The following is a 21,375-nucleotide window of genomic DNA, read 5'->3' as shown; positions in this document are numbered from 1 at the left end:
CCTGGATCAATAAAGAAAGAGTCCTGCTGGCAGGAATGTAATTTGTATAAAATGCCTTTAAAGTGTTCATAGCCTTCAATGAAATAAATATATTTCTAGGAATTTTGCTTAAGAAAATTGGCAAAACTGTGTGCAAAGATTTATCTACAGAGAGGTTCATTGCAGCCTGACTTACAACAGTGAAAAACTCAAAACAATCTAAATTTTCCCAAAGTGGGTGTTTCTTCAATAAATCATGGTACAGCCATTAATGGAATGCTCTTCAGCCACTGGCAATGTGAACCAGGAATGATGTGAGCAGCCATAGATGGTCTGGATGGGTGAGAGTAATTTAGTCAGAAGCAAGGTTGACTTCAGGTAACAGAAAATGCGAATTAACAGTGGCTTACACAAAGTAGAGGTGTATAAGTTTCTCACAAAGCAATCCAGAGATACACAGGAATGGTGACTACATATCCTTCAGTAACTCAGATTTCTTACATCTTTCTTTTCCGTCATTCTTAGCGCATATCTTCTGTAGCCTAAGTTGTCAAGGCCTTCCCCATATACCTTCTGGAATTCACTGTGCCCAAGCACACCAAACCTCAGCTTTCAACTACACACACCTGTGACTAGGCCTTCAAGGCTTTCTCTGGCCAGAGGCCTTGCTCACCAGCTCACAAGGGGCAGGCCAGAGAGTTAATGACCCAACCCAACCACCCTCCATACTCCAGGAGTAGCCCTCAAGCAATAGTAAATAAATATTCCAGTTCCTTCACCCACTTAGAAGTGAGTAGAGGGGGAATCACTCTGAAGTGACTTCTGTCCTGAAATCCCCAGCTGTGGTGGGCCCCAGGTACCTAAAGCAGCACTGCATCCCTTATCAAGTTGGCTCCTTTCCTTGCCTTACTTCTAGCTCCTGTATCAGTGCTTACTTGAATTACAACTCAAACTACTTCATGTTTGCTTCTGGGGCACTGTGGCCAAGATGGCTTCCGTTCTCCTGGTTACTACAACTCTGGCCATTATCCTCTTTTCCTCTTTCTCTTTTCTCTCTCCCTCTTAACCCCTCTCTTCTCCCTTTATTTCTCCTGCTTTCTCCTTCCCCCTCCCCCACTCTATTCCAGTAATGGCTCTATGTCCTTGTCCTTCAGACCTAGGGATGCTAATAGTTCCTTGTTCTTACTGTTACCCCTTGTGATTTCCCTATACCTTGCACAAACCTCTTTGTTTGTTTGCACAAACCAGCCCTTTTACTAAATTCTCCTCAACTTAGCTGATAAGAATGTGCCATCTGTTTCTGGCTGGGACTCTAACTGCTTTACTTCCATTAGAATATATGTTCTTCTAAAACCTGATCTTATTTAAATAATAATGTCCTGAGGGCATGGGGCATGTCAGGACCTCTTGCCCTACCATACGCCACCCTACTCCACCGCTGCCTGCAAATATAAAATAAATAAAAATTTTTAAAAATGCAGAGCTGAACACATAATATATGTTCAGTAGATAGCAGTTGGTTGATTTTAATGCTAGAATATTAGATGTGTTCATTGAAGAATATCCTCAGAAACTAAAATGCAAAGTAGTAGGAACTGGGTTTTAACGGGTGCACTAGGGCCAGGACTTTGCCAAGTGCCTAGTGCATAGTAGGTGCTCTGTAAAAATGTATCCAATACTGAGTGAGGTGGTGTTAGGTATTGCTTTGTTTGTTTAAGAACCAGGGTCTGTTTTCATCTTTCAGATGAAAATAGGTCTCAGGTCTATTGAAATTAGTTTCTCTCAACTGATCAGATTATTTAATTTAGATATCTAGAATAGGACCAATATTGGAGATGACAGATTACAGTGAGGCAGATTTTGACCAGAATAAAAGCAATCTTGCTCTTTCTCTTCCTTCCTTTCTTTCTTTCTTTCTTTCTTTCTTTCTTTCTTTCTTTCTCTCTCTCTTTCTCTCTGAGGCATTTTATTTGTGCATCCCTTGAAAATGAATCCCAGGATTTTCCCTCCTGTGTGTTTTCATCTTGTTTCTTCATGGTCCATGATGGCAGCTGAGGTTTTCAGGACAATAAAACCAAACTGGTGGGGCAGGAGCAGATAATTCTAGCATTTTTCTAGATTTTTGAATAGTACATCAGATCTAGGGCTGATCACTCTACACTTGTCACCTGCCCCTGAGGTTCATAGCCATTTTCTCAGCTCTGTGATTATCAGAGATTTCAGATTCACAATGCAACCATACTTCATCATCACAGTGAGAAACTAGGTGATGACTTTGGAGCATGGCCTAATAAGAGCCTGGCGTTTGCCTCTCTCTTCAGCATGGTTAATGTTCTTGAGAGCATCTGCCGGGACATTCATGTGAACCATTATGGCGGCATGGAAAGATGGCAGAAAGAGGACAGGAGGGCAAAAGGAAGCTCTTTCTAATCATCACTAGAGCTATGGGGAATACCAAAGAGGCCTTCCAGGATCAGCGCAGTTGTCCCAATACCCCCTGGGAAATCATTTGATGGAAATCACGTAGAGGGTAAATTTAGATATGAGAGGGTAAAGAACTTGAAGACATCATATTCTTTTTAAGATGAATTTGTCACTCAGTTGTTTAGCAAATACTTGGAGATGCCTGTTACATACCATATAGGATGAAATAAAGCACAGAGACTAGACTTGACTTGGTTATAATCCTGGATGTGCCCTTTACTAGCTGCCATGACCTGAGTTGGTTGACTGACCTGTTCTGAGCCTCACATTCTGCATGTATAATAATGGAATTGTGGAACCACATTGGGTGTTTGGGAGGATTACACTAAGGAGCATACAGTGGGGAGGATACAGTAGTCACAGCATGTTTGTTTTATCCATTTCCTGAGTCATCTGACTTGAGTAATAAACCAAAATTGGGATCTAATACTTACTGACTTAGAACCTTAGCACACTATTCCATGTGTAACTGTTGGATCATCTGCAAAATGAAAATAATAATACCGCAAGGGTCATGATGGGTGTCATGCTTGAGGTCATGTTGCAGGCGCAGAAGAGGATTCCCTTTGTCTCCCCTGCCTCCGCCACCCCTTCTAGATCAAGTATTCTCAGTGGGAACAGTATTGCCCCCATAAGGACAAAAATTGGTTCCCGGGAGATGAAAAATCTTACTCTTTTTATATAAAGCACAGATACACACAGTACATCAACAGATACACAGTATATTTGTGATCTCAAAATTTCATCGGGGACAAGGCAGGGAAGATTAGGAAAAAATATCTAAAAAGATACTTAGCCAGGGAACTTGGGAGGTTTAGAAAAGAAAGATGGAGAAACATTGCTGTAGAGTCCCCTTATTAGAATGTACCCATAAAACCATTACTGGAATTGGCCTTTTTCCGAGAAGCTGAGGGCCTATGGCTAGTAATTCTCCCTTACGCCTTTCTGTTAACCCCATACCTGAGGTTTCTATTCCGTCTCCAATGAATGCTATATTATTTATTTTTATAATCTTCCCCCAGTTTTTTTTTTTTTATTTTACTTATTTACTTGACAGAGAGAGAGCCAGTGAGAGAAAGAATACAAGCAGGGGGAATGGGAGAGGGAGAAGCAGGCTTCCCACAGAGCAGGGAGCCCAATGTGGGGCTCTATCCCAGGACCCTGGGATCATGACCTGAGCCGAAGGCAGACGCTTAACCACTGAGCCACCCAGGAGCCCCTGCCCCCAGTTTTTTTGACTGAATTACATTATCAAACACCAAGTCTACCAAATAGAAGAAGAGTAGAAAGATGAATGAATGTATCTGGGTCTGAATTCCAGAGAGTGCTCTTTTGGCATGGTTTAAATACCATTAATATTCTTTTTAATTTTCTGGTTAGGCCCCCATGTGCATCACTTGGCACACTCTGTTCATAGTGCATTAAAAAATGATTGAAATAAGAACTTCGCCCACATAATGTGGCCTCCATGATTTTTAAAACTACCTTGGGCACAATAATGAATGCTGTCACCTCGAGGGAAGAAAAGCATTTGAAGATAGAACTGCTCCCCTTTCTTGCTCTTAATAACATAGCGCATCTGTAATGCGAGGGGAAACTTAGAGGTTGGTTTTGGAATGAATAAACTCAAGTGCACTTTGCTATTTAAATTCAATAGACAACCACCCCTGGTGCTGGTACCATACAATAATGCATGGTTTTTACACTCAAGGATCTGAATCGCAAAGCTGCATGGGATTTACACGTAGTGGTTAGAGAAACATCTGTATAATACCAAAAGATAGCACAGTGTCATATAAAAGCTACTTGCCAATAAATCTGCACTTGATGGGCTACTAAAAATGGACATGCCAGGCATAAAAGATGTGTGTGTCTATTACGTAGGCTAGCTTGGTGAATGATGACGAGCTTACTGGTACACCAAGACAAGAAACAGCTGTTGTTGGTGTCAGCACCCCTGCAAGAAATGAAATGGTAATTCTGGGACACACTTACAAGAGTTACTGTATATTTGATCAACTTTTGAATACATGCAAGCCCAGAATCCTCCGGCAGCCGCAAGTGAAATTGCCGACAACCTTTTAATAGTCTCTTGAGAAGGCGCACTGAATCTAATCACGTAGAACCTTCCTTGGATTGAGTGCTATTTCCAAAGCAAGTCGTTCCAGTGTGTTTGTGGTGGTGATGGGGCAGGGGAGGAATGGGGAAAGGCCATTGCTAGTTGCCTTTTTTTTTCATTGAGGACATTTGTTAGTATAAAATGTTAGGGTTTCAAATGATGAAACCTAAGTTGCTTAGGTGCGTTTGCAGACTGAGTCAAAGGGGAACAAACATTTTCCAGCACAGAAAATTCACTGACCTTCACCATTGGGTTCACTTGATAGCTACACACAAAGAAAAAAGGCTTGTCTGATTTTAAAAAACTAAGAAATCAACAATTTTTATAAACAGTTCATATACTCTGTAAGGAAAATTCACACTTGAGACCTGCAGTTACAAACACTTAAATTTTCATGTTGATCTGGCACTGAGAATTTTTTAGAATAGTCTTTCGAAATCTTTTCAACTATTTAGTTTAAGCATATTCTGAGTACTCCTCTGGCATTTTATTGGATTTTTTTTTCTTTTTAATGCTCAACAGTACAAAGTCAACTGTAGACATTCAATGTAGTTGTGGCCATTAGCTCAGTTGGGCACCGCTGCTTTTCCTCTCTTGCTAGATTTTCTGTTCAAGGTTGCTCCATTCAGTCAGCCTCCCCACACCTTGAGCCAACGAGGCAGCCCCTAGACCTCTCCAAGCACACTTCTCTCTAACAGATACCTAAGTATATTATTGGAAATTCAAATGGACTCTTCTGCTATCAGATGATATCCCCAGCATCCTCCAAATCAGAAATGATTTCTGGACCATTAAACTGATAAAGAACTGGAAAGGAATAATGACAGAAAGAGTGGGGTTCGGGGCACCTGGGTGGCTCAGTGGATTAAGCCTCTGCCTTCAGCTCGGGTCATGATCTCAGGGTCCTGGGATCAAGCCCTGCATCAGGCTCTGCTGAGTGGGGAGCCTGCTTCCCCCAACCCTCTGTGTGCCTCTCTGCCTACTTGTAATCTCTGTCTGTCAAATAAATAAAATATTTTAAAAAAGAGTGGGGTGCAGCCCACTGACACCCTCTAAGAAAAGAATAGCAGTTTCTCAGTTTAGACATTCATAGACTTGGCAATATAGCTGGTGAGAGCTGGACCAGACGCTCTCGGAAACTCTCTTCTTCCTTCTGCAAGCCTGTGGTTTTAAGAGGGGGTGTGCTGAGTAGGCAGGAGCTAGGATTTCTGACTCCCTGCATTGTTTCCTCCTAGAAAGGGTTTGGGTAGGGTTCTTAGGTTTTTGAAACATGCGACTCTGCCCAGCTAGGTCACAGAGTTCAGCCTAAGTTCTCAAGTCAGATCTACCTTCCTTTATTGCCTTATCAGGGTGAGAGGGCTGTATCCTAGCAAAGGAAGAGAACAAAGGAGAGTAGGGCAGATAATGAGAAAGGCAGAGAAGGTAGGAATAGAAGAAGAACACCGAATGCAAGGGTCTACTTCAAAACCGCAGATGAATGTCTCTTTTTTCCCCATATTAAAAATCTGTCTGCCAAAATGAAAAGGCCTAATTAGCAACTAAATGCAAATCCATGTCCTCTACCTTTTAAATGATACATCACCAAGGTACAAAGCAGCATGTCTGGTTAAAGGTTGGGTGATTCAATTCCTCTATTACTCTGTATAAAACAAAGAATCTGTAGTTTCATTACCCTTAAATTGTCTGGCAGTGGGTGAAGTTAACTTTTATTAGAAGCTGTTCTTTCATATTATACAGTGTAGTCAAGGATATATTAGCTTTGACGTTTTCTTACATCTCAATATACTGTGGAGTGAATTTACTGTGAGACTAATTTAGAAGGAAGCTTTTCATAGTAGGAAATGATGGTCAGCATCAGCTGGGCTGCAAATTATAAGCAGGATGAAAATTCAGGGAAAAAATGTACATACACATAAAATTGCTAGATGTTAATAAGCATGCTTCTTGTATTTGTATTCCGATAATATTCTTTGCCTCTTAAAACTCCAGTTTCATAAAAACTCTTTTCAGGAGGAAGATTTTATTGCTGAGGAAATAGCATAGTGCATCCTAACATGATTATTTTGTCTTGAAGAAAGAAAAAAAACCCATAAGATTCAACAGTATAGAAAAGGTGTTTTTAGAGCTCATCTCTGGGAAAGGAAAAACCCAGACAATTTAAGCATTTAAAATACAATTTAAAGATGATTGATTTGACTAATACATAATATAGTCGTTATAAAACAAATTCCCAGTATGTGCAATTTAATTTCACCTATAGGATTCATCACTTGTCACAACAAAAGTTTTTTTATACTCTGCTATCAGGTGCCACTCTCTCGATTTTGATTGGTTTTTGTCCAATAAGATCATGCTGGTCAGCTGACATTTTGTGGCATCAATTAAATATATTTTTGGTCGATGAGATTGGATTCTGTTTAAACTAAAGACGCAAACAAGCCCATCAGAATGATAAGTGTAGTGCTTTAACTTCACTAACTTAGAATGTAACTCTGTCACGTAGGGATGTTTCAGCTGCTAAACTAATAAAACCCAGTCAATCAAATAGTAAAAGATATTGAGAAGCAGCAACAGGAAGTGTTATAAGAAAAGCACCCAGTGGAGACACATAAGAGAACACACATCAGTCGCCTCACTCCATTTCTTATCTGTTCTATAGGTTTAGCGGTAAAATGGTTTTTTTTTTTCCTTTGCATTTATCTTTGTGCCTGAATGAGTTCAATTTCACTTAGATTAGGACAGAAACTTCAGAACAGCAGGTTAATCCGTCCTGTCTTCATGGGCAACTGAGCAAACAGACCAGTATCAGTGTAAAATTGTAATTCTGGAGATTAATGTTGTCTTTCCTGTTTGTGGTGAAATTGACCTCCTTGCCTCTTTTTTTCTCTCTTTCAGCTTCTGTCCAGGGTCCCTGGGAGAGAGCCATCTCACCAAACAAAGTGCCCTACTATATCAAGTAAGTCCGCAGCATCACATTCCTAAAGGAGCATTTATTGTGGCTAATCTGCACATTCACAAATGAATGTATTTCTGAAATGTGGCGTTAACCTGGCCTACAATACCCAGTTCTTTATTCCCCGAGGCTATTCAACTCATGCTAAAATTACCCCTGAAAATGTGCTGATGCAATGGGGAGCTGCCTTTAGGAAAACCCGTTTGACGCAGCGCATGTGTCGTGTTTTGTGATCGGGGTGGTGTGGATTTTCCACAATCGAACAAAGAGCTGCAGATAATATTATTGGTAGTGGGAGTGAGTACGTAAGGACAGTTTCATTTATTTGGGGGTTTGCCCACGTTTCTTTTTCGGCAAAGATGGATGCTTTTTCAGCTCACTGTACACAGTGTTTTAGGTGAATAAATAGTTCATGTCCCCAAAAGGCAGTCTGCGGCGGGCCCAGATGTGTGGAGCTGAGGTGTTCATTCTCCGTACAGAGCACTCAGCGTTTTTCACATAATGACAACAGAATGATACTGTTTTCTGGGGCCATTTATGTCAGTCACAGGAATACAGGTGCTTAGAAGCACCATCTGCAGGCTGCTGTGTGAAATACAAATTATGATACATCGCGTCAATGTGGAAAGGAGAGAAGGGAGGATATGGAGTCATGATGAGACCTTAGCAGTTTCCCATTGATTGTGCAATAGAGTTCAACTTCAATTTCACTTTGAATCCGCCGTCTCAACAATTTAATTTCGTTGGCTTCATGAAATAATCTTCAGTACCAACTAAAGTCTTTGAACCTGCTTTTGCCATGAGTCTGACTAAAAATACTCCACATGTTCCCATTGTTCCAGCCTCCCATGTTTTATCGGGTCACTTTCTGTTCTTCCCCTGCCCATCAATTCTTCATAGTTCAGGTCTAAAGCAATATCGACAATCCTAGATCTTTATTATCACAGTTCTGCAGAAATTAGATTACATGCCTCAATTGTGTTAACCCGGAAGAATGGGGGAGAGAGAACACTTTGGGCTCTTCAAGGAGAAACATATCCTTTAGGAAGGCTTTGTCTTATTAACTTTTTCCAGACAAGGTATCACATTCCTAAATGAGCATTTATTGTGGCTAATCTGCATATTCACAAATGAATGTATTTCTGAAATGTGACGTTAACCTGGCCTACAATACCTAGTTCTCTATTCCCTGAGGAAGCGTGGCTAGTCAACTCATGCTAAAATTACCAGTAAAATTACCTTTAAACATTCTCCTTCAATCTGCTTCGATCCTGCTTTTTATTGTTCTTTTTTTAAAATTGTATTGTAGTTTTTTTTTTATTCTGTGTAGTTATTCAGTCACTCTATATATTTTAATACCTATTTTAAATCACCTGGGTTATTAAACAGTAAATTGATTTAGACACGCCCTGTATGGCTTTACATCCACCGTATAGTTTGCAAAACACTTAATTCAAGCTCCTCCCAGTCATCTCCAGTGTCTTGGTTTTCACAAATTTTCATCGCTAAGGTGTTTGGGAACTACTACTTCTTTAGCCTGTTTATAAAGCTGTCACTTTATCCGGGTCCATTCTGATAGATGAAGAGATGGTCTTTACTAAGCAAAGATTCTTCTTTTGTAGCCAAGGTTGGAGGACCACCTGAAAACCCAAAGCTTCTTCGAGCCGTTATTCTCCAGATTATTCCTGTTTGGGGCTTATGAAGTATCTCACAGGGATTCCTAGTGTTCCCCCTGCCCCCACCCCTGCCAATGTTCTTTCCCTAAATATTCATCTTCTCCCTGATGTTACACCCACTACAAAAGACCCCAGATCATTGCTCTGTGGTGATGAACATGAATTCAGTCCAAAATTAAAAAGGAGACACATTAAAGAAAACCTGTAATTCCCCCCACACTGCCCCCCAGAACTAGTCTCTTGATGCTCCTTGTTGGAATCAGAGAGCAGCTACCCTCTCTTTGTCCAGTGCTCCTTTGCTGACTTGAAGATCATGGTGGCAATATCAATAAGGGCACAGACGGGAAACAAGAAAACTTAAGTTCTGGTCCTGGCTCTGTCATGAGTTGGTGATGTGGCCTTGGGCAAGTCACTTAGCCTTTGCAGACCTTAATGTCTCATTCATCAAATAAGAAGTTGGATTTGGTGATCTCTAAAGGCTTTGAGTAGGACTCATTGATTGGTCTTGCCCCAATCCAGAAACTTAAAATCTCAGCTTTTCTTCCAGAAGTTTCTCTTTATTTTTAAAAACTCTTTATTGCAATCATTAACATAATATAAATTCTTATTTTTAAAAAGCATACGAATTCTATTTTTCCACTGTTTAATTAGCTGCAGATATGCTCCCTCAGCCTGCTCCAGTTTCTCCAGGTAACCATTTAAAATGCTCAAATCTTGATGTTTAATTTAGGACTATCATTCTGCCTGATTTACTGGTAAGAGACAGAGCAATAGACAAAAAAACATCCCTAGAAAGGGGAATCTGGAAACCTTAAACCCTCTGAAAGGATCACGTTCTAGGAACAAGGAATTACATAACTGCTGAGAAATACCTCTGAAGCTTTCAGGAGGTCCCTTATCTCTAAAAATTAAAATCTGTTTGAAATTAGAGATTATATAATTTCTCAAATATACCTCTAAAATGTTAAGCTAGTGTAGGGAGAATATATGTTCAGAAAATATACATCATCAGCAAATAGATGACTAGTGTCATTTGTAATTTATTATTACACATTACTGTTGTCTGAAAGATTCTTTTCATAGCCAACTACTTTGATGTACAAAGTTCAGTGGACTTCATGCACTGGCTAACACCATTTTTAATTCAAGATGTCTTATCTTTCCACAAATAACAATACTAATAAGTTAATAATGACATTACTTCAACCAGTCCCCACCTTGTCCTTCCTCTTTGTTACCTTGTCTCAACTTGCATTCATGAGTTTTAAGCATACATTTCCAGGCACAAAGCCAGATGTCTTCTCTTGATTTTTTTTAAAGATTTTTTTCATTTATTTTAGAGAGAAAGAGCATGCATCTGTGCATGGGTAGGAAGGGGCAGTGGGAGAGGGAGAGAGAAACCCAAGTTGACTCCACACTGATCGTAGAGCCCGACTCCAGGCTCAGGCACACAACCCTGCGATCAGACCTGAGCTGAAACCATGAGTCGGACTCTTAACCTCCTGTGCCACCCAGGTACCCCCCACACCTGGAATCTTTTTTTTTTTAATATATTTTTTTAAGATTTTATTTATTTATTTGACAGAGAAAGCTCACAAGTAGACGGAGAGGCAGGCAGAGAGAGAGAGAGAGAGGGAAGCAGGCTCCCTGCTGAACAGAGAGCCCGATGCCGGACTCGATCCCAGGATCCTGAGATCATGACCTGAGCCGAAGGCAGCGGCTTAACCCACTGAGCCACCCAGGTGCCCTGGAATCTTTTTTTTTTAATACTTAGTAATTTTTCCTTTTCAGTGCTGGGATAAACTGATCACCTAAATAAGCAGAGGTTTACACACCAGTAACCCCATTACAGTTAGCTGTTGAGTTGTGCACTCGTGCCTGAGTTTGTAAGTCATTACCGGCATCTTCTGCTCTAGCTTACAAATCAGGCGGTGTTTATGCCTGCATCCTGACACCAGCTTTTCATATGATGCTAAGAATCTTGATTTTGATACTTCAAACTACATGTTTGTCTAGTTTATTAGTTCATAGCATTCATCATTGTTACAGTTTTCATATTCTCTCTCCCTTGGGGCTCTCTTATTCCTGCCAACATCTCTTTCAGGTTATTTGATTACAACTTTCATTGCCCCTGAAAAAATAATCACCAACAATGTTCAACCTGTTACAACTGCCTTTTCCGCTCTCTGCCATTTTGTAGTTTTTTGGCCTACTGTCAAACTCATGAAAATTTCAATATAATAGCCTTTAACCAGCTGCTGCATTCTGTTAGGATTTCTTTCACCTTTTTATGTTGCATACTCCCATATGGGCAAACCAAACGGAGCCAAGAGCTGGGACTCTCTTGCTTTCTTAATGAGTTAGAAAATTATTCTTCTGTGTTCTGGACTGTCAAAAGAATTTAGGAATCCCAACCTTGTGTGCAGCATGTTCCTGCGTAGATGACATAATAAGAGCGTAAGAAATAGCACACTGGGTCAGACCAGCAGGGCAACTAGCCCAGAACCCTGTCCCAGATACAGACACCAGCAACTATTCATCAGTTAACCTAGTAATTTTCATTTAAAAACATTAGGATACATCCCAACTATATCTTAATAATCCATCATAAATCAGTTGACGTGGAGTTTGTCTAGCGGTGTCTTACTTTGTCCATTCTCCTCTTCAACCTTGTCCTCAGAAGAATGAGTTCCATGAATCTGCTGATTTCTGGGTAAAGAAACAAAGGCATACTGCAGTTTCTCTCCACTGTACGTTCTGGAACCTCAAGGGGTGGCCCCCAGTAAGTACTGTGGAATTCAGTGACTACAACGGTATTTATCCCAAGTCGACTTCGATCTCACAATCCCTTACAACACCTCTTCACTTTCATCTTCCCAGTCTGAGAAGTTCTAATCCTTTTTAGGTTCTTAGTCTGTCCTTGAATAAAAGAGAAGTTTTCCCCTTGATCATCTTAGCTGCTTTTTCCTGGATCTCTTCCAGTTCTGTTATATCTTCCTTGGGAGGTCGTAATTGGGATGGCCCAAATATTGGTTATTAAATTTGTTAGCATTGTCTGTAGTCTCGGCTCACTCATGAAGAAAAGAAACACTCCTTGCCATCTCCCATTGGTGAGAGATGGAGAAACCAATTGATGTCATAGCTGGTTCTACTTATGTCAGTTCTGGCCGGAAGGTGGGTCTCCTACTACTTTTCTCTAATACCGGCTGAAGGGTTTGACCTTCTGTTTCTGCCAGGTGGTCCCTAGGAAGGCTTTGGGTTTCACACAAGCTGGTCCTTTCCTCTTTCAAAGACCCTGCTGTGGCTAAAAAACCGGGAGGTGGTCACTACGGAAACCCAGTAATCAGCCTGCTGACTGGACCACCAGGAAGCGATTCCAGCAGGTTCCCTGTCTCAGTATCTCTGAAGCGCTTCACAGGAGAGCAAAAAATTGGTATCTGGGGAACGTGCTAACTGTTCACCTCTTTTTACATGCCACGCTCAGGAAGCAGCTCAGGTCCATGGGATCGTCTGTCTTTTCCTGCAGGTCATTTGGGACGTTGTCTATATTGCTTGAATGACCTTGATCTGCCCTTCTCTCTGCCCTCAATCGCAGGCGTGTTTCTGCAGCCACCTACTGCGTGTGAGCTGCTCACAACTCCCTGGTGATTCCTGCCTAGCCAAATGCAATATAAAACCTCCTTGACTGAAGCCAGCAGTCACTCCAAGCAACATTTCTTATTACTGTTACGGTATCTTTTGCCAAAATAACCCATTGACGTCCTGACTCTACTGTCTTCTATAGCTACCATTCCTGTGGCTCTCCTGGTACCAGTATTTGACATTTTGCAAGGAATTGTGGCCATCTGCCTAAATGTGCCTTTTGGTGTTTGTGTCTTCTTGTATCCTGTTGCTCTATTCTCGATTAAACTGGTGAACCTTGATCTAACTGTAAGCGCCCATGCTCCCTACCTCTAGTAGCATCTAAGTTTTGACACCACCTTCCTCTGTACCATAGTGCCTTGATTACTACTTTCTGGGCAGTTTTTCAGATTCCAAATCCACCCCCACCCCCCATTTAAAGCATATCTTGCCCTTGTTCTTGCTCTAGCTCCCTATTATTTGTGCCAGGAGTTGCTCTGATTCAAGTTTGGGTGAGTTTATTTGTTCCTTTGAATTATTGCTCACTATTTCAGTACCTGTGTTTATGGAGAGGAAGGAGCAGTTAGCAATGTCTCAGGTTTAACAGCGACCACTATGCTAAGTATCTGTGCTGGCTGCTTTGCAGTGGATACATTTTCTGAGACTGAGATGGGCTCTTATAATAAAGAACACTGGATTATGATACCTAACATAGAAAATATTCCCCTAGGTCTCATTCCTGACACCTCACTCTTCTAGGAATGATGGTGGTCTTCTGGCATTCCATTTAAGCACTGGTTAAGATTGGCGGAGGTATACGCTCTACAAAACGAGTAGATAGAGCAGGCATCAGAAGACTTGAAGCTGGGATGCCTGGGTGGCTCAGTCGGTTAAGCTGCTACCTTTAGCTCAGGTCATGATCCCAGGGTCCTGGGATCGAGTCCCACATTGGGTTCTTTGCTCCGCAGGGAGCCTGCTTCTCTCTCTGGCTCTACCTGCTTGTCTGCTTGCTTGCTCGCTCTCTCTCTCTCTGACAAATAAATAAATAAATAAAATCTTAAAAAAAAAAAAAAGGAAGACCTGAAGTCTAATTTCAGCCTTGCTATCAACCAGCAATTTTTTTAAGCTTTATTTATTTAGTAATGTCTACACCTAATGTGGGCTCGAACTCAAGAGCCCTGAGATCAGCCAGCAAGGTGCCCCTCAACTAGCTATTAGACCACAGGTGAATCACTTATGGTCTCTGGGCCTCAGTTTCTCCATCCGTCATCTAAGGAGGCTGAATCACACAATACCGCATGTCACTTCCAACCCTGACATTCTCTGATTTTATGAATATTGACTTGGAAATAAAAATTGTACTTAACAATTTTCCAGAGGAATGAAAAATGGATCTTCAGATCACCCTTGAAAATTCTTACTGAGCCATCAATCTTCTCAGGATAAAGGACAAACAATATTAAACCCTTTTTTCACTTTACTGTTTAGCACCATTGATAATAGGGAGTGGATGTAACAGAATCAGCTTTCTAATTTCAGCTGTCAATCTTTGAGGATGCTGGTGAATATCTGTGGGTAATTAAATTTGTGAAATGGCTGCCAAAAGCCTGGTGCTGTGACTTTTCAAAAGGTTTTAGTACACAAAGATAACCCAGAGGTCAGTCTTCTCTGCTGGGCTTTCTCCTCCACAGTCTGATGGTTCCAAAGGTCACATTAGCCCAGTCTCATTAAGCTCTGGAACCACAATGAAGGAATAGTTAGTAATGAATAATTGATGATATAATCATGAAAACAACTTAGTTTAAGATGTTAACTGGAAGAGATTGAATGGACTCCATTGGGCTGTGAAGTGCTGAGTCCCCCTTTGGTTTTGTAGACCTTGTGGGTAGATGAAAATGTTGGTATCTTCCACATCTCAAAGGTTCATAAAAAAAATCTCACAGCCCTCTTTCCTGAAAGTTTCATAAGCAGTAACGTATAACATTGACTGAAATAACAGACTCCATGAGGACAGGTGCTTTGATTCTTTTCTTGCACGGAGCCTCTTTGATAGAGACCATGCTCAGTAGATACCTGAATGGAGGAAGGAAACTACACCAGTAATTCCTCATGTCTTATGCTTTGCTGACTACTTTTACTTTCAGAAAATCTTCTAGCATCTTTGTATCAATATAGATGTCCCACCTGAATGGGTCTCCTGTATCCTCTAGACATCAACTTTAATCATAGGAAGCATGCTGAGTCTTTTACGGAGTTAATCATGTCTCCTATAGCTGGTACCTGGGAGAAAATCCTTAGCATGCGAGTCTGAATGGTATATACCAAATCCTCAGATCTCGATTCTGTTCTGTTTATCCAACAATATGATGTGGGTTATAACTGAGTCCACCTGGGACTGAACTTCCCCAACAACCATAAGGAAGCAGAACTAGCTAACACCTAAGATCCCTCTGAGTTCTGGGTTTCTTTGTTTCAATAGAACTGGGTTTTCGTTTTTTGTTTTTTGTTTTTCCTATTCTTGGTTTTCTAGTAGGTCAGTAGAGCTTTAGATTAATCAACTGCTGTGTTCATTTGTATATAGGACCTACTTTTCAGGCTGGGATCTAGTGGGTCTTGAATCTTAAGAGAATAACATTGATACGTTTTTATTTTAAACAAGATTTTTGTAGGGCGCCTAGGTGGCTCAGTTGGTTAGGCGACTGCCTTTGGCTCAGGTCATGATCCCAGAGTCCTGGGATTGAGTCCCACATTGGATTCCCTGCTTGGTGGGGAGTCTGCTTCTCCCTCTGTCCCTCTCCCCCTCTTGCTCTCTCTCTTTCTCTCAAATAAATAAAATCTTTTTTTTTTTAAAGAAGAGTTTTGTAACATTCTGTATACTGTGGGTAATGCTTAAAGTTGGCAGCACAGATACAAAGACATATATACATGGCAACTGAAATAGAATGTTGAATACAGGCCAGAAGCTCTATTGTATTATAGTGAAACAGCGTTAAGTGTCCCCCTGCCTCATTCGTGGCACTCTGGGGAATGTGGAGAGTGTGCTTAAAAATATATTTAGGTCCGTTGCCCCAAAAGAAGAAAAGTATAAATCATTCCAGCTCTTCCTTCCTTTTCTTTTTCCAACATTCTTAAACATATACTTTCTTCCATAATCATGTGGGGAAAAACACAGGCTCTCACATCAGATAAATCCGTGTTGGAAGCCCACCTTTATCATACCCTGACCTGTATTTGAGCAATTTGCTTAACCCCACACCCATTCTAATTTCTGGCGCATAAGGATTATTCATTAGCTTTCCTTCCCTTCTCTGAAAGTGAGTCGAAATCTAATTGACATCTACTAAATACTGAGTGTTGGATGTGTAGGAAAACATTTCCACAGATAGATCCAGTATTAGCTACATGTTTAGAATATTTTCTAGGACACAAATATGTCCTTGATCAAATCAGTTTATTTTCATTTTTGGAGTTCCCACATAATTTGGGGTATGTGTGAATTCCCAAACATTCCTGAGCCTCTCCTAGGCTTCTCTAATTGCTCCTTATCCTGTCCCCCTGGGAAGCAGCATCCTGTTGCCTTCACAAAGGTCAACTGCAGCCAAGACAACATTTGAAAATAACTTAATAACCTTGAACTGCTTCTCCCCTTTGGATAATTTCCTTAGAGCATTAGCCCTTTGAACACTGGCCTGGTTGCAGAAAATGTCCCTTTCTCAGTGGGAAAACTCCAAATCCCATTCACTTCCATTCCTTCAGGGGATTGGGGGGTGAGGTGGGGGAGTCAGTAGAAGGGGTGGATCTTGGGAGTAGAACAGTGGGCAGGGAGAAGGAATTCTTTCTAGGAGAATGTCTGTGTGCACACACATGTGCAATTTCTTCTTTAAAAAAAAGTAAATTGAGTGCATTGTAAAAATCAGTGCTGTCACATTGCAAAATTTTAAAACCCCTGTACAAGAGAGAAAAAAAATCTCACTTTCAACAGTCTGGAAAGCTCCTAAGAACAGGTCCTATAAGTGTCTTAGCCCACTGTCAGCATTCAGAAAATGATCATGGCTTTTGTGTTATCATTAACTCCCAGGTGGATGAAATGGAGAAGCTTTCCTGCTCTTTCTGAAATTTTCATTTGCTTTTTCTGTTTTTCTTTCTCAGTTGATGCACATCCATCTTGGTCCCCAAAGCTACTGCATGTCAGATAGTCAGCACGAAGAGTAATTTTTAACTTCCATCTCTGCTATTTTAGAAGGAATTTTTTGTTGTTGTTTCCTTTAGGTTTGGTCACTTTTCCTTGGACTTGAGCTTTCTATGAAGTTATAGTCCATATAATCTAGACAGGATGAAAAGTGAAGTGTAGGGATGCCAGGGTTGCTCAGTCGGTTGAGCATCCATCAGACTCTTGATTTCGGCTCAGGTCATGATCTCATGGTCTTGGGATTGAGCCTCTCATCAGGCTCCACGATCAGTGTAGAGTCTATTTGAAATTTTCTCTCCCCTTTCCCTCTGCTTCCTCCACCTGCTCATATGCACTCTCTCTCTCCCCCTCTAAAATAAATATGTCTTTTTTTAAAAACAGCGAAGTTTAATGTGTGCCTACTAAGTGTTAAGTGATAGACTAACTGTATCTTCCCCATTTATGAAGATGACACTGTCAATTATTATCCAGTAAAGAGGACATAGCTGAGACTCAGAGAGGTTGGCGGCTTAAGGTTACACTAATAACAACACGGCTTTGCACCTTTCCCACCAAACTTATGACATCAGCTGGCTTTCTCCCAGCTTACCTCTAGTCTAGGACTCCCACAGTCCCTAGCCTCGCTGCCCACACTACTGCTCCAGAGGATCAGAGTTACATGAAGCTCCCTGCCTGGGTACAGCAAAGTTGGAAAGGAGGTGGTTGCTGGCCCCTGAGGGCAGAGACCAGCTTAGTGGGGGGGACACAGAGATACAAGTGGAGACATATTTAGTGGTAGGGCTGTTGAGGGTTGGAAGAAAAAACATTGAATAACGGGGCAGACAATTGAGATTTTAAAAAATAATAATAAACATAAACATCTCACTTGTTGCCAGCTGTTTCAGCTTCTGAGTGTAACCCAGCGTGGCCAGTCCCGCACTGTGTGGCTGCCATCTTGGGCATCACTTGCAACCCTCTATAGGTCTTCGCTGCATTGCTGGTCGTTTTTTTCTTGGCTTACCTGCCCAATCAGCTTCTTCCACTACGCTCTTGCAGAGACCCTATTTTCTCTTTGCCACTTTTGGCAATAAAGGGCAACATGAAATAAAATGAAGCCAATACCTACCCCACCTTGATCCTACATCCATGGAAGGTGAGCAAGCCAAGAGTTTCTGAATTACATCATGCCACCTCCATCAGGGTTTCACTAAAATGAGGGTAAGGCCAAAACAGTAACCTGATAGATGCCATGGAATGTGTTTCTCCTCATACTTCCAATTCTAAGACTTTTCAGAGGTTAGGACATGGTCAACTCAGGTGGACTAGAACAGCTCTTCAGGAGCCTTTTCAACACTAGGGCACATCCTTGAATCTGACACCATCCCCTCCTTCCAGAAACAAAGGGAGTCTCATCTTTCCCATAAATCCCAGGCCTATGTTCTTACCTTATGAGGCAAACACATATGGCCTCTGGCCATAAGTTATGGCTTCCCCAGGCATTGAGCATTGGGTCAGCCCATGTACTGCCTGTAGAAGATCTCACCTTATTGTGGAGTGGTATCTCTGGGGGTTTTATTATCATAACTACATGGTGGGAAAGAAGGATCTCGTACACTTTCTCCTATAATGACTTAAAATCACCAAACCAGTGGGGGCAATTAGTACATTTTCAAAGATAAAGAATAACTCCGATTTCCTATAGATTAAGAAAAACCTGTCTGAATATACAGTCACCCTGTACCAATCCAGAAATAGAAGTGCTTTATCAGATACAAGCCCAGGTTAATGCTGCTTCCTCACTTACTTCTATCAGTTCTACAGGAAATTTCTTTCCCCCCACAAAAAAATCCTACCAAAAAACAACAAACTCTAGATGGAGCAGAAGGAGCCAAGCATCATAGGTATAAGCAAAAGTTCGAAGTGTAAATATCCTTATAGCTAGGGCGCCTGGGTGGCTCAGTGGGTTAAGCTGCTGCCTTTGGCTCAGGTCATGATCTCAGGGTCCTGGGATCGAGTCCCGCATTGGGCTCTCTGCTCGGCAGGGAGCCTGCTTCCCTTCCTCTCTCTCTGCCTGCCTCTCTGCCTACTTGTGATCTCTGTCTGTCAAATAAATAAATAAAATCTTTAAAAAAATATCCTTATAGCTAGAGGGAAAAAAGAGTGAGAGCAAGAAAAGAAAGGAGGAGGGGCAAGGGGCAGAGGAGGGGAGGGAAGGAAAGGGTATGAAAAGGAGTCCTGTGACTCATTCCCTGGAGGTTGTGAGGGGGTATAATGTCAACTCAATAGACCACCTTATAAAGATGCAAATGACCTTACAGCCCCCCTTGTTAATCTCATTACTGGCATTTGAACTAGCAGGATACCTGAAAGTCATACTATACAATGTTTTTAGCAGGATGAACCTGGTCTAGCTATTTTACATTGTTGTACATAAATCTGGAATATAGGATTTATGAGTGATGACTTGATGGAAAATGAGGCATAGTCACATAAGTGTTTTCCTATTTTTGCCATTAACAAACTATCAAATGGAAGCCTTTAGAGACTGAACTGGCTTCCTCTCATTGTCACCGTTTCTGAATAAATTTTTTGAAGACTTCTCTCTTAACATGAAACCAGAATGTGAAAGACCAGGGCTATTTTGGAAACATGTGTCTGATGATTTCAGGTTCCTCCAGGGAAAGAATGTTTTATCTATGCCTGGTGTTTCCCTTATGATCCTTCAACTCATTAGTGAAGATCGGTACTAGATAAGAATCTATGATTTATGATTTATGTGAGTCCAATAGGAAATTCAGTGCTTTATACCTATATAATACATATTTATTTTAATTTAAAAATTGCCTTTGCAGGGAGAGAAAGGAAAGAAAAATAAGATGAGTAGACCCAAATATTTCCCCTTACTGTGTTATCCCCAGTTCTCAGAAGTTACATGTCTAAGAAAAGGCCAGGATCAAGACTAGTGAGGGAAATAACTGTTATTTTTGTAATTGTGATACATTTTTAAGGTGTTATAAATATTTATAAAATTCTATATTGAAAATTACTTAGGGGCACCTGGGTGGCTCAGTCTGTTGAGTGTCTGACTCTTTTTTTTTTTTAAAGATTTTATTTATTTATTTATTTGACAGAGATCACAAATAGGCAGAGAGGCAGGCAGACAGAGAGGGGGAAGCAGGCTCCCTGGATGTGGGGCTTGATCCCAGGACCCTGAGATCATGACCAACGCCGAAGGCAGAGGCTTTAACCCACTGAGCCACCCAGCCGCCCCTCTTTATTTTTTTAAGATTTTATTTATTTATTTGACAGACAGAGATCATAAGTAGGCAGAGAGGCAGGCTGGGGGTAGGGCGGAAGCAGTCTCCCCGCTGAGCAGAGAGCCCAATGCTGGGCTCGATCTCAGGACCTGGAGATCATGACCTGAGCCAAAGGCAGAGGCTTAACCCACTGAGCCACCCAGGCACCCCTGAGTGTCCGACTCTTGATTTCAGCTCAGGTCATGATCTCAGGGTCTTGAGATCAAGCCCCGTATCAGGCTCTGTATTCAGCGGCGTGTCTACTTGTCCATCTCCCGCTGCTCCTATCCCCGCTTTCACGTGCACGCTTTCTCTCTCTCTCAAATAAATAAATAAACTCCTTTAAAAAATTTTTTTAAAAAGAAAATTATATAAATGACATTCAATTTTTTTGAAGTTACCTTAGAATACATCTTAAAATAGTCCTTAAGTCATCTTTACTGTTTAACTGTTGAAATGTTTTTGGTAATTTTCAGATCCCTCCTCTCCCCAGTTAAGCTTTAAACTCCTTGACAATGCTTGTGCCTTATGTATCTTTGTGTCACCTGTAGCAATCTATTATCTCACACAGAAAAAAAATGAGAATAAATACTAGATAGTTTGTTTTGATTTTGAGGATTAATAAGCACATTTGGGGGAACTGGGCCATGATCCATTAAATATTCTTATAAAGGAAGATATAATAGCAGATTAAAGGCATCCTATACAATATTTGTATTCTAGGTAATCTCACTGGCATTAGTTGATTAAGTTATATTTTGAAGGCAGTTTTAGTCATCAGCTCATTCATTTTCTGTATTTTTGTAGGTAGAAAGCAGAGAGAAATGCTTGATGGAGTTGGTTGCCTCATTGAACTCTGCTATAAACCGTAAATTTTTGAAAGTTGCTGTTTTAGAGAAAGTATTTTTAAGTGAATGTATTCCTTTAGTAGCTCCTCTTGCCAAAACTGTTAGGAGGATATCTTAGGAAAATGCCTTCAAATCCTATTCCTATCAAAATGCACAGGCTGCCCTCAGAAGCTGAGGTTGTTCCGTGAGGGCACATAAGCCTATGTCTTAATATTAAAAGAATTTGAAAGA

The 21,375-nt window shown here is 41.0% G+C and overlaps 1 protein-coding gene across 1 annotated transcript in view; it reads left to right on the top strand.

Annotated features, from left to right (window-relative positions):
- The window catches only part of LOC111150534 (dystrophin), a 2,087,545-nt gene that overhangs the window by 1,873,996 nt on the left and 192,174 nt on the right, over positions 1-21,375 (top strand). The window contains exon 62 of the mRNA XM_022508030.1: positions 7,478-7,538. Within this exon, the coding sequence (XP_022363738.1) occupies positions 7,478-7,538 (61 nt within the window). The remainder of the gene's footprint in view (positions 1-7,477; positions 7,539-21,375) is intronic.

The sequence above is a fragment of the Enhydra lutris genome, unplaced genomic scaffold (genome assembly GCF_002288905.1).
Source record: "Enhydra lutris kenyoni isolate GAN:26980312 unplaced genomic scaffold, ASM228890v2 scaffoldscaffold23, whole genome shotgun sequence".
NCBI classification, from domain to species: domain Eukaryota; kingdom Metazoa; phylum Chordata; class Mammalia; order Carnivora; family Mustelidae; genus Enhydra; species Enhydra lutris.
The sequence above is the reverse complement of the archived record's forward strand: the minus strand, read 5'-3'. Positions and strand labels throughout refer to the sequence as shown.